We start from the raw sequence: 13,245 nt of genomic DNA on the forward strand, positions 1-13,245 counted from the left end.
CTTCAAGCCAGACTAACTTGAGAGAAGCTCTAGCCAAGTGTAAATTAATCAAGCTATCATTATAGTAAGAACAAGATTTAAGGCTCATATTAAAAGAAGAAAAAGCCTATGTTTGATTTTATATGCAAGAACACAGATGGGTACATGTGTTCATGCATACACACCCAGACATATATGTTTAATCTTCAGTCTACTCTCATGGATTCTTAGTTTTTCTCACTGGCAATATTGAGAATACATACATAATATAAAGAGAAATACAGTGTTTCTCTCCTTGCGATAATGAAATTGGAGCAGGAAAAGTATTTTACCATGAAGTGGTACCACCATCTCTCATCCCCTCACAAAAGGATGTATTGTTGACTGATGGGACATGTGTTTTTCACTCCTGCCTCAGAATGGCCAAAAATAATGACACTCACAGATATATGAAAATGCTTTGGCTGGCATAAGGAAGGAAAGGGAAATTGAAGCTATTTTCAATCTCAATCAACATGAAAAACAACTTGAATTTTTTCTCTATGTATTGTGACAAATTATTATCAAAGAATTAATGCAAAAATAAACAATCAGTGTCATAGCACTGAGAAACTTCATCCTGAGCTTTATGTTCTGACAGGGAAGGTGGACTCCAACATGATTCTGGGTGCATGTTAAGGTCCAATACCAGTGAACTTCAAAAGTTTCTCCTAGTTATGAAGATCACCTGCAATGAGTGTGTTACACAACTGTTACTTGGCTCCCAACTGTACAAGAGGAAAATATTTTGTGACATTAAGTTGCTGTAATTTGTTGTGGAAACACATTCTATGTAACACAGAGGTCAAAGGGCAAAACTCTTAACATGCAGAAGCTAAGCAGTATAGGACATTTTCTGTTTATGTTGTGAGATATTGCCTTTTACCTAATGAATCTGATCACACCACTGAGTAAGAGTTAACATTTGTATTCACAATATAACACTTCATGCAAGACAAAAATATGTAGTTTATATCAATATACTTCATACAATATAGGCCTTACTGGGTTTTTTGATTGCCCCTTCCTAATCCACTGTTTACATTAGTATGTTAAAGAGGCTTAAATTAGCACTCTTGGTGTGTGTTTCTGATCTGCTCATTACAGAAATTAATGCATTTGATATGTCTATTGTATTGCTCACAGACAATTTACTGTACCATTTGATGGTCATTGTAACACTGCTGCCTTTATCATTCAAACCTAACAAAAGCATTGAATATTGTTTTTTAATAAAACTCATCCTGCCTGAGAGATGGCACTCTGAAATGATTGTTCCTAATTGTCATTGTTCTTAAAAATCTGATTTCTACAAAAGGAGAATGTCTGACAAAACCGCCATAGTGAGATCTTGTACAAAGAGTCAGTAACTTCCAAAACCCCTAATAAGAGTGGATTTTTTACTTTTTCTCCTAGTTTTTGTACATGGAGACTGTAAAATCTTTCTCTCCTTATGTTTTTAAAGAAAATTCACTCATGAAAAATACACTTTCCATACAATTCCACAATGGCCAAGCCAGTGGCATCAACAATGAAAGAACAGGTTAAGCCAAGCAGCAGTTCTGATCAAGCTCCCATATAGAGTCAGTAAAGGGAGAAGCCTGCAGCAATGCCTCCAACTGCTGTAGAAGTTACTGCCCTACTCCTTGCACCTCTCCCACTCTATTTCTGCACTATGCCTTGTACCTTGCCTTGAAGAGATGAGTTACACGTGCAGCTTTTAACTGTTCTAACTACACAAAAAGTTAAAGGGTTGGGAAGGAGGAGGAAATATAGTTTCAACTGACTGAAAAATTTCAGTTTGCTGAAACAATTCCTTAACAAGCTTGTTCTCACATTACTTAAAAGCTTACTAGTGATGTTTAGCTTTGAAAATTTTTAACCGATCTTTTTATGTCTTCTGATTTAATTGTGCTTTTATGAATAGAATGCCTGTTTATGTTCTGCAGCATATTGGCTACCACCTAACCATAAAACTGTTTCCTGGTATGATTATAAATATGTTTTCTCATTGATACTGCCTTGGTTTTGAGCAACTTATAAAAGAAGGGTGAGGACCCAACCAGTACCGGAAACAATTTTTTATTAATATACTTTTATTTCTGGAACTTTAAAAAGAGGAGTTATAGAATAGCAAATAGACTTACTAGCAATAAGAAAAATACACAAACATCAGGAGTAACTGTGAGAAGGCTGAAAATTCTGGTTTAAAGTAGACAGCAGTACATAAACTTTAAGTTAAACGGGGTAATGCTGCTAGCTACAGCTCTGTAGAGATATTATTTACAGTCAGAAGTGGTAGTGAAAAATTAGTCTCACATTTTTCATAAGTCAAAATACAGTCAGCAGACATACAGTTTGTTTTCTAGTTACTGCATGCATTTTGAAACCAGCACCTGAAAAACAGTACCAGAAACAGGTTGCTACCAAACAGAATATCTTAAAGACTGATATGGGTGGATAATATTTGCCAAGTAGTGATAAAGATTTCAGTGATGATATCATTGAAACGGTTGAACTAAAGTCTGCCTAGAGAATGAGGCTATTTTTGTTATCACACTACCTTCTGCAGTCATGCAGAATACCCACAGCTTGGTTTGGGCTCTTTTCCCCTGAAAGTTGCAATAATGTTGTAACCGGAACAGGAAACAAACTTGCAAAAAGACCCCCTGACTCCACTGAACTTTTAACACAATTAGGATCTAAAAAGCCAAATGCGCCATTTTCAGAAACAAATGAGATATTTGTCATCCTCGAAATTATAGACAGAAAAATAGTCATCTGTGTTGCATTAATTTGAAGAAGTAAAAACCAGGTTTAATGGATTCTGAAATCCATGGCTAGAATTCAAGAAGTGAGCTGCCCTGAAACCTAGCAAGAAACAGAAAGGGTAAGTAACACATATACATATTGCTTTCTATTCCAGAGGGTCTCAGGATATACCAAAGCTACAGCCAAGACTTAAGAAAAAGCTGGGGGAACTGCTTTCTAACAGCTATAGGACTAGTAGGTACCAAAAGGGAATTTTCTGATGCCAAAGGAGGTTTCTGGAATTCTAGCTGATAACATAAGAGCTTTTAGTAATTTTTTCTCTGTGCATGCTTTGAAGTAAAACCATCACATCCACTATAGAACACAACAGCATCTGAATCAGCATGAGAATTGATCACAGCATCACTTTTTCACACAGCAGTTTCATAAAGGACAGCTCAAACACAATTCTGTTGGAATTCCCTATACTGCTACTATGCCATCATCACTTCCACAAGAAAATCTGCTTACAATGATGACGCCAGGGAATATCTCTTCTATTCCAATTAATTATAGGGCTAATTCTCCACCCACAAGACAGTAGCTTGCAATAGAAGAAAATAATGAAAGTATCTGTGGCCTGAGACATTCAAAATTCAAAGACGTTTGTTTATTGCATTTCCAAAAGGGTGGAAAGGTTGAGACCATGTTCCTCTTCAGAGGTTATTTCTGAAACTACAAATTCTAAAACTTAATACTGAAATACTTCCATCTGAAACAGAAATATGTAGTCAAATTTATTACACATTTCTAAGGGCTTGACCCAAAAAAATGTTCACCCAATGGCTGCTAGGCCATAAGAGAGTGCAAGGAAAGCCTTTGGGGCTCTACAGCTGCAAGACAGATTTGCATATTGAGAGATGGGTGAGGCTCATTGCAAGGTTTTTTGCAACACCTTCTTTAACTAAAAAAACAAATAAAACAAAACAAAACTAACTTCAGAGCTGGAGATTTCACTCAGGTCTTCTTTGGAATTGGTACCTAACATAAAATTTCTAGGGAAAATAGAAGAGGAAAAACAATTCCAGTACAGTAAGGATGGTGCTATGCCTCATTCAGATTAAGGATTTTATCTCTAGGCAAATTCCCTGACAACATACTCTGGATTATTGTGAAAGAAAGAAGGAAACCAATGGGGTGTAATGAAAGGCAAAGACACAGAGACAGTTTGTCCATCTCTTCATCTAGAAGTGTTATCCCATATAAATAATTTAATATTTATTAGCACAAAAGCTCAAATCTGAGTTCTCTGCATCCTGACTGATCTTACAGTCATAAAAATTTATGAAAAAAATTTTTAAACCAGCTAAAATCAAGTAAATTGTATCAAGAAAAAAGTCAAAACAAATAAAAAACCTAGTGTTTGCCACTTGCTAGGAAACATAGCTCTAGTAACCCGAACTCATTTGCTTGGATAAAAGGAAAAATCTGAACACACTCATCTTCTCTCAACAAAAAGGCTCAGACCTGTTTGTGTCAGGATAGCTAGGTTTTCTTTGCACTTCCTGAAAAGCTATCTTTTGTATTCCCCATTGCTGGACAAAAATGGCTCCAAAATATAGAAGGCACCCATTAAAAAATGATTTAAAATTATCTTCACAGCTAATTGAGTCTCCTCCCCGTCCTATCCACATGGTGTTTATCAATGTTGCTACTTTTTACTCCTATTTTAGTTGCTTATAAAGGCTGTCTTCAAAGATTTGAGCAGCACAGAAACAACTGGACACAGTTGTGTTAATGCTGATGTATAAATCAAATCTGCCAAGCAGCAACCTCAAACCAAGGGCAAATGGTAAGAAGTCTTAATAATATCAAGTCATTGTGGTCCGCAGGCAGAAAGGGAAAGAATAATAAAGCAAAGCAAAATCTAGAAAATCCTCACCAAGAACAACTGGCTAGTAAGAACAGTATCTTTGAAGACCATATTGTTATGGTTGGGGTCAATATCATTAGCTTAACTACAGTTCTAGATATTTTTCTCTTTTTACTCACCCTCATAATTTTCTCATGCTTAAGAGATTAATTTACTAAAAGATGACATCTTCTGTCTTCAGCACATATCCTGCCACATCACTGCACCTATTTCCAGATACACTTGTGAAGACTTATTTTTTGGATTTTCTTAAACTGTATAAAAGACCTATGGAACTTGGAGGAAGCAAATAATGATGCAGCGTTAGACTGAAACTGCCAAACTAGGTTACCTTTAACAGACTGCTTCAGCTGTAGCTCAGAACATTCTGAGCACAAAGAAACAAGACAGGCCTAAAGTACTTTGATTATGTTTGGGTTTTGGTGGCTTGCTGGTGTTTGTTTTTTGTGTGCAAAAATATGGGCATTTTCAAATTTCTAATCAGGTGTGCCTCTATCTGTTCAGACACCCTCACTGGGGCCTTTGTCATGTCCATTCTCTCTTTTAAATAATGTAAACTTTTAATAGTTAGGACTATGCTAGTACAGCACAAACTTTTCTATACCAGGAACTTGAAGGCTGATGCAGACAACAGTAGTGTTCAGATTTTTCTCCTCTCTCAGTTCAGTTCTGCTCACCTATCTGTCTGGAACTTATTTAATAGTACCTGCAGAGAAGCAAAATTTACAACCCAGCCCTCTGAAAAACAAGATTAAGCCTTTATAAAAACATGCTAATACAAATATATATTTAATAATATATTTTATTAAAAAAATAATTAAAAGTTATGGAAAAATAAAACTTAGAGGACGATACCCCTGGATGTAGCCACAAAAGCTACATACCACTATCACCACAAGCTACACCACAGGTCTTATCACTGCATTGAGCTATCAAAATATTAGGAACATATTGTAAAGAATTCCAACAAATGCTCTTCATGTTCTTTTGTTTGGCAAGTGACATTACTCTCTCTGCGACTTGTTGTTAGGACAGCAAATTACCAGACACCCTAAAGAATGCAACAGTCTCGCCAAACCTAGGAAAAAACCACTCTTAACACCAACAGCTCTGCCAACTACCACTCAGTTTCCAGCAACCTCTTCTTTGGCAGTATCCTTGTGAAAGGGGTGGCATCCAAAAGCTAGCAGCACACATCCCTTGCCAGCAACCTGGCTCCTTGACGTACAGGCACTAGAACAAAACATGCTAGAAGAACAACCCTCCTGGCACTACCAATCCACATACTCCTGGCTGAGGACTGAAAACAAACCTCAGAGTGGATATCCCCCAGGGTTCTGACAGAAGTGACTGTCTGGCTCTAATAATAAGAATCGTGTCAAGTTTAGTAAGAAAGAATAGGACAGTAGTGGTTTTCCCAGAGAAGCTGAATGGCATGCAATTCCTTCTCATTCTCCTGCACAGCCCCAGAAGTCCTGTATTCTGCTATCCCACAAACCACAGCACTTTCACCTTGCCAGTTTAACTCCAAAACAGTATTACACAGGGAAGCTGAACAAAGCTAGAAGGTCATCATCCAACAGATGACATTCAATTACCCTTCTGTCTCTGCTTAAATGAAAGGTTTCAAGGGAACCAAGGCACAGCTTCTATTTTCTGTCCCCACCTGGCAGCAGACAAAGGGGTAATACTGGCTGCAGTGACACCAAATCATGAGAAAGTTCTGTGCTCGGTTTTTAAGCATAAAGTTTCATGATGTTTCAGAGTTATCTGCTTTTTACATCCCTTCAGCTTCTGAGACAGTGGAGTTTGTCAAACATTACATCTTGACCCATAAGTCTGCCCACAAGAAAGCCTATGCAGCTTGTCTGCTGCCTGCCCAAGGCTCTGCTACTGGCAACAAGATCACTCCTTACTGGAGGTAAGGCTGAGGGCTGGAGGGACTGGACTCACTATAGGGTGTGATCCTCACTAGTAAAACACATACTGCCACCTTCCTACTCCAAATGCTAAATGGCACTTCAAAACCAGAATTTTAAAATATGCTGAAGGAGAGTTGAATCTGCCTGCAGCTTCCCAAACCCAGAAGCTACAAAAAAGTCCTTCAAGATCACAAGGGGTAAGGTAATGTGCTTGGCTTTTCTTGCATTTATAGGGATGTTCTAAAAGCAAATAAGTTTTCTACGGTTGAATGGTCCAAGTTTCAAAAACAGTAATTATCTATAGAGTAATTTTCACATTTATTTTATGAGTCAATTTGCTTCTTTGGGTATTTAAACCACTATTCTACATATTGTGGGCATGCATTTAGTAGAAAAATAAAATTTCACTGTCAAAATCCCACACAGTTTGGAAAGAAATAGCATCAAAGTCTCCAACTGAAACTGATAACAAACCTGCATGATCCCTTAAAGAAAAAAAATTGCTTGCATTGGAGCTTAGAATGATATTATTTGACTTGTTCTGTCCTCTTACCTCTAAAATACATCTGCTATCTTCAAGTATACATGTCTGGGGTTTATGTTACAGGAATATGACTTTATGTATAACAATCTTTGATGGTTCTCCCACTTTTGGATATTCACAGGCAATACACATGACATATTTCACAAATAGAGAATTCTTTGATGACACGCATATTATAAAATGGTACAACCACAAAGCAGACTGTTTATCCTAATGTAACAGATCCAGAAAATATACATGTATATGTTAGCTGCCCAGCAACACAAAATTACATCTTGGTCAGAATATGCTTCATTTCTTATTTGGAAGATCAAACTGAGTCAGTTGCAACTTGTTTCAAATACACATATCTTCTGAGAGTTAAAATGAGAAGATACAATGTGATGATGATGGTGGGTAGAGTCACTCCTTGGTCATTAAGAAGTGATATAGTGTCTGTCACAATTGTTTGTCTTAGTCTGATAAAATTCATAACGTGGCAAAGGTTTACAAGATTTACTAGCACAGCTCAATTGATTAGAAGGATAGGCTCATAAAAATTCAAGGAACCTTTTGTCTAAACAGACTGGAATGGCAAAACTTGGGTTTGATTTTCTCCTGTGTTTTTATTTTAAAAGAATCCTTGAAAGGACGATTTACACTAACATCTCTCTCAAAGGAATATCAAGTGTCACCAGCCATGATGCATTTACATGTTCAAAGACTGGTCTCAGCTGATGTCAAAAAATAATTTTAAATTAACACATTTTTATTTTATAAAGCACATATGAAAAGTAAAAAAGCTGGTAGTGTAGTCACAGAGTTTAAACATAGGTCAATTTTCTTTTGCCTGAGATGAAAGAAAACTAATAGTATTGGAAGACTTTTATAAAAATAAAGTTATTTAGGACCTTGTTTCTTTACTCCCACCTCCTTGCCCATCCCCACTTAGAAAATTCTAAAACGCATGAGATGAAAGTAAAACTCCTTAGATAAAATTAATATTGATGAAATAGCAATTAAGGCACAGCCAGTTTAGAGGAACTAAAGTATCACAATTTATCCTGATTATTTTTACCAGCGCAAGATAGGTTGCTGAATAATTAAACTCTTTTTAGCCATTATCAGTAGTATCATTGTTCTCAAACAATGTTAGATGCACATGTTCTGGAACTTATATTTACCTGGTGGATTCTTGGCAGGATCATTGTGGCTTGGACTTCCTGGTTGCCCAGAATCTATAAAGAAATGAAAGAAATGTTTTAATAATTTGTTTTGCAAGTATCTCGCAATCTTTTAATACCCTCTATTAACTATTAAACTAATGCTTTACTTTATTCTTTAAAGGTCATTTCCCTGACTTTCTATGTGACGCATTATTGAACAAACACTCTACCTGTAAGCTATTTTATGCAGAGGTAGAAACATTGTGAAAGATGCAATGATCCTCATAAGAGGAACTTGTAGATCACTGAATAAGGACAAGAGAGTCATTCAGTTAAATACTAAAGTTGTAAGCACATTTACAAGGGTACCTCTTCATTCCCTTTCCCACCATCCCCCAAATATAATATTGCATAATGAGCAAAGCAGAGGTAACTTCTCAGGCAATGACCAGAGAGACACACTGGATCAGGCAATTAGTGGTGCTTGCGGTGATGAGGCTTTTTGCCTTAGCTTCTCCTTAAAGCACAAAGGCCTACATTGCTTCCACAGACTCATGACTGCAATGAGGATACGACAGTCTGTTTAAATACAATATGGTCTTTGTGCTCCTAGCCCATGAGAACTGCTGTTGTGAAATTAAGGTTATGTAATGTAAAAACTAACAAAACTCAAATACTGTAGACTTCAAACTGTGTTCTTTTGCACCTACATGCACCTATTGAATCAAAATCAGAATGCAATTTCATGTTAATACACTAAATAATAAATTATATCCTTATTCATAAAAACAGTTTCTTTTAAAAATATCTACTTTTCACTGTATTCCCACATCAATAGTACAACAAAAACCTGCTCCACTGCAAGAAATAAAGATATAAAAAACAAAAAATGCAGAGAAGAAGAAAATAAATTAGGCATCACCAGTTTTTCCACATACAGGCTGGTTTTGGAGCTGTTTTAGAGTCTGAATAAAAAATATCAATTTTTTTAAATGTAGTGATGCTATTAATGGCGTAAGATCACCAAAAGATTGCATCATAGCACCATAGAAACTGTTACCTCCAAATCAGTTCCAGTTGGATGTAGAGTTGTTGAATGCATTGCTGCTTACAATGCCCAAATTAAAGAATAAACTTTATAGAAAAGAAGAAAAGTGCATATCAACAAATATTTTTCCTTCATTTACCATTACTTCTTCTTACAGCTGATGTACTCCACATCTTAGAATGAGAGATTCCCTCTACCTGCTACAAGAAGTTAATTTAATTCTGTTGCTACCCATTATGCATCTTCATAGACATGGCTTGACTCACATGTCTCTCAAACTCTTTAAGTTAGCACAAGCTTGATTCTACAGAAGATTTTAACTGAGATGGAAGTCCTTTTCACAGCTCAGGTTCTACTAAGTTGATCTAAATGGCAGTTATCCCAAAATTTATATACCTGGGTAGCTACCTGAGTGCTGGAATTCCAAGGCACATGTAAAACGCAGTTCCAATGGTGTTAAAAAAAACCAGCTAACTTTTCCAAAACTGAATTAAATCACTCTTGTGCACAATAAAATGCACATTGAATAGGGAATTTCCCATGAAATTTCATTTATCTTCTTCAGCCTTGGGCAGGAAACATGAAGGGCAAGACTATGAGTTGGACTCTGCCCTTGCCATGGCTTGGCACCTGGGTACTCTTAGGTGTCCCATTGTGCAGCACAGTATGCAGCCATTCAGTCTGTTTCTCTGCATGATGTGATACTTCCCTTAAAATAATTAAATCAAGTTGATTTAAAAACTTAATCAGCTACAAGAAATGCTAAGAGTCTAATGTTTCTCCACATATGGACCAATTTGTGGAGAATCATCCTTTTTCCCGTGTGAATTAGAATGTTCTTCTAATAGACATTCTTTGACTCTGCAAACCATACATATCGCTATTTAAATTCAAATTATAAGAGAGGATTAATGTTACACAGCAATGTCCGAGTGTAAAACTACAGCAGATATGTGGCTAAATGAACTGTCATTTTGGTAGTAGATAAAACCAATAAAGCTTGAACAACATAGGTTCAGGATCACAGAGATTTGAAACTGAATTAGTGAGACCTACCAGAAAATAACTTTTGAAGTTTTCTCCTGTCAAAATTCATTTTAAAAAATGTCAAAGTGAAATAATTTTTCAGATCTTGCACAGAAATTTGCCTTTACTTCTAGTTTCTGTATTCAGGATTTAAAGATTAATGGCAGTTTGAACAATTTTTATTATAGTAAGAAATATAGCAAAGAATTTTCTAATTGTAGGCATAAGCAGTTGGCTATTTATTATAATTTTCCAATCAGCCTTAGCTTTGGGTTTTGTTAACTACTCAGTAATCATGGCTTTTATGTATTGATTCTCAATCTGTGTCTTCTGAGATCTCAGTGAGATTTGGAGAACACTGAGGAAGAATATGAGAAAAATCTTATCTAAGCCTTCACTAAATGCAGCTGAAAAATCAAAGACTTTTATTCTGTATGAGAGCATCAAGCTATGGAACTCTGCACTTAAAACACAGAGAAGCATCTGATCCTCAAGATGAAAGACACAGACTTGAGATGGCCTGTGATGATCCAATTCTCTTACCAATGTCAGTAATTACAAAGCACTCTTCTGTTTTGGTTGGATGCAAATAGCTTTGCAAAGTACAAAAGAATCATGGTCATTATAGGATTAAATTATATAACTTCATATAAACAGAACACTGAATGAACAACTACATTGGAGCAATGCTCTTCTAAAAGAGGGAGTAAGAAGCATTTTTGGGAAGGCACAGAAGCTACAGAAGTAAAAGATTTGTTAAGACATTTTAAATCTTTCTTTGTCCTCATCTGTACAAGACCACTAATTAACAACATGAGCCCTTTCTTCCAGGAAGGGGAGATGGAGAAAGACATAAAACAAATTCACTGTCTAGCTGGATTGGCATTCAATTGTCCCAGCAAATAACTCTTACGCATGAAAAAAAATTTAAAAATTAAAAAAAAACCTAACCAACAATCAAACGCAAAAGAAATCAATCACCAAAAGAAAACCCAAAGAACTTCATAAGCTAGAAGCTGGATGAAAAGATACTCAACAAGAAGAAAATCAAATCCCATCATGTTTATGCAATGAAACTGAAATTTTTGTAATTTTCATTTAGGTAGGTCCCAACTGTAAGTTCTCTTAGTTTTTTTGTTGTTGTTGCTGTTGTTGTTGTTGCTGTTGTTGTTGTTGTTGTAGTGGTTGATAGGGAGCAAAATGTCTCCTACACATACTATTTCCCCAAAATGGCTTTCATGCACACCTCACAGCTACAGTAGCACATCTTCTACTCTGTTCTTCTTGGTGCTGACTGATAAAACTTATCTTTGATAACTTACTGCTCCATGGATGAGCAACTCATATGAAACAGATTCAAGCCAGACTTTACTTTGAACAGGTCATGTAACCCTGATGCCCTTTATGTATAACTTATCATGATTTAGCACAGCTATCTCCAAGATATTCAAACTCTATATCAAACTACTCTTGCTTCTGGGAGACTGTATGAAAGGATGAGACAAGAAGCTGACATATATTTAATACTTAATTTTTTTCCTATCTTTTCATTTCCAGGGGTTGATCACAGTGAGCATCTGTGAGTGCAGGTAACTCCCGGCGCAGCCAGAGTTAAGACTAACTGACTGCTGAGGCCTGCTTCAAGTGAAAAAATAAGCTTCCATTTTCCCTGTGGTACACTAGGAAATGTCTTGGCTTCATAAGACAGAGGAAAATTTTAAAAAGCTGTGCCCATAAAGTCAATTTAGCAAAGGATGAGATGCTCTCTCCCTTTGAGCCACATTGTCCTTGACAAGCAGGAAGGACACCCATGCCAGCAAAGCCAAGCAAGTCACATTGTTGCTCACCAGCTTCCTGAAGGGTTTTTAGTACTGCTCACCTCAGTAAACCAACCTTTCACTTTTTAGCTGATATGATACTCTCTTTAAAAAGTAAGCTGCTATACTTTCCTTATGCCCCATCCTGTACAAGAAATTTTGGTTTTAAGGCTCTCTGTTAGAGTATAATACCAAAGGCACTGAAAACAAGTAGCAGCAGAATGTGTTAAAATCTGAAGATATTTTCTAAAGCCATGTCTTGGGGAAATAAGTAGATTGTCCACAGGCATCACACTAATGAAATTAACTTGCTCAGTGGTTTCAGTGAACACATTTCTATTTGCCACAGGCTATGAGGACAGCCTTTAATCAGCCTCAGCTGATCTCAGCTGATAGACACTAATTTAATCATTCACCACCAGGTAAATACATCCTTGCTCTTTGATAGTCTCTGATTTTGGGGTGAGGGATAAGGAACCACAGAGATGTGGCCATCACCAAACCATGTACGACGTTGTCCAAACTTTCACATTCATATACAGCACTTGACAGCTGACAGAGTCACTATCATGAACAAGAATCACAACAACCTTCCAGAACGTCAGGATTACTTCGCCATCTGACGTCCCTTGACATAAATGTTGTACCCCTGAAAAATCACAAGATCACAGGTTACCATAGTGTGGTAGAGACCTCAAATGTCTTCCATCTCAGCCCCTGCTTGATCTCTCAAAGACTCTCAGAACATCCACAGCAAAGAAAAGTAAGACATTTTCCTCTTCTCCAAAGCAAATAACATGAGCCGCAAAAATCCATAAAACAAAGAGATAACTAATTTATCCCTGTACTTTAAATTATTACCTTGACTTATAATTACTCTAATTTTACTACATAACTACCTTTTACTGCCTACACTATTTTACCTTGACAAAGCAACTGATTGGTTTGATAAACTTCCTAAACAATTGTAACAATTTCATTTTGAAAAGCAGTGTCTTTCTTAGTGTAGTCTTTCTCTATCAGAGAATAGAGACCATCTGT

The 13,245-nt window shown here is 36.5% G+C and overlaps 1 protein-coding gene across 10 annotated transcripts in view; it reads right to left on the bottom strand.

Annotated features, from left to right (window-relative positions):
- Positions 1 to 13,245, bottom strand: part of NFIB (nuclear factor I B) — a 169,052-nt gene that overhangs the window by 63,164 nt on the left and 92,643 nt on the right. For all 10 annotated transcript variants that reach the window (XM_063180873.1, XM_063180871.1, XM_063180870.1 and 7 more), the window contains exon 3: positions 8,332 to 8,385. In XM_063180873.1, coding sequence (XP_063036943.1) covers positions 8,332 to 8,385 — 54 coding nt within the window. The remainder of the gene's footprint in view (positions 1 to 8,331; positions 8,386 to 13,245) is intronic.

The sequence above is a fragment of the Melospiza melodia genome, chromosome Z (assembly GCF_035770615.1).
Source record: "Melospiza melodia melodia isolate bMelMel2 chromosome Z, bMelMel2.pri, whole genome shotgun sequence".
Classification (NCBI taxonomy): Eukaryota; Metazoa; Chordata; class Aves; order Passeriformes; family Passerellidae; genus Melospiza; species Melospiza melodia.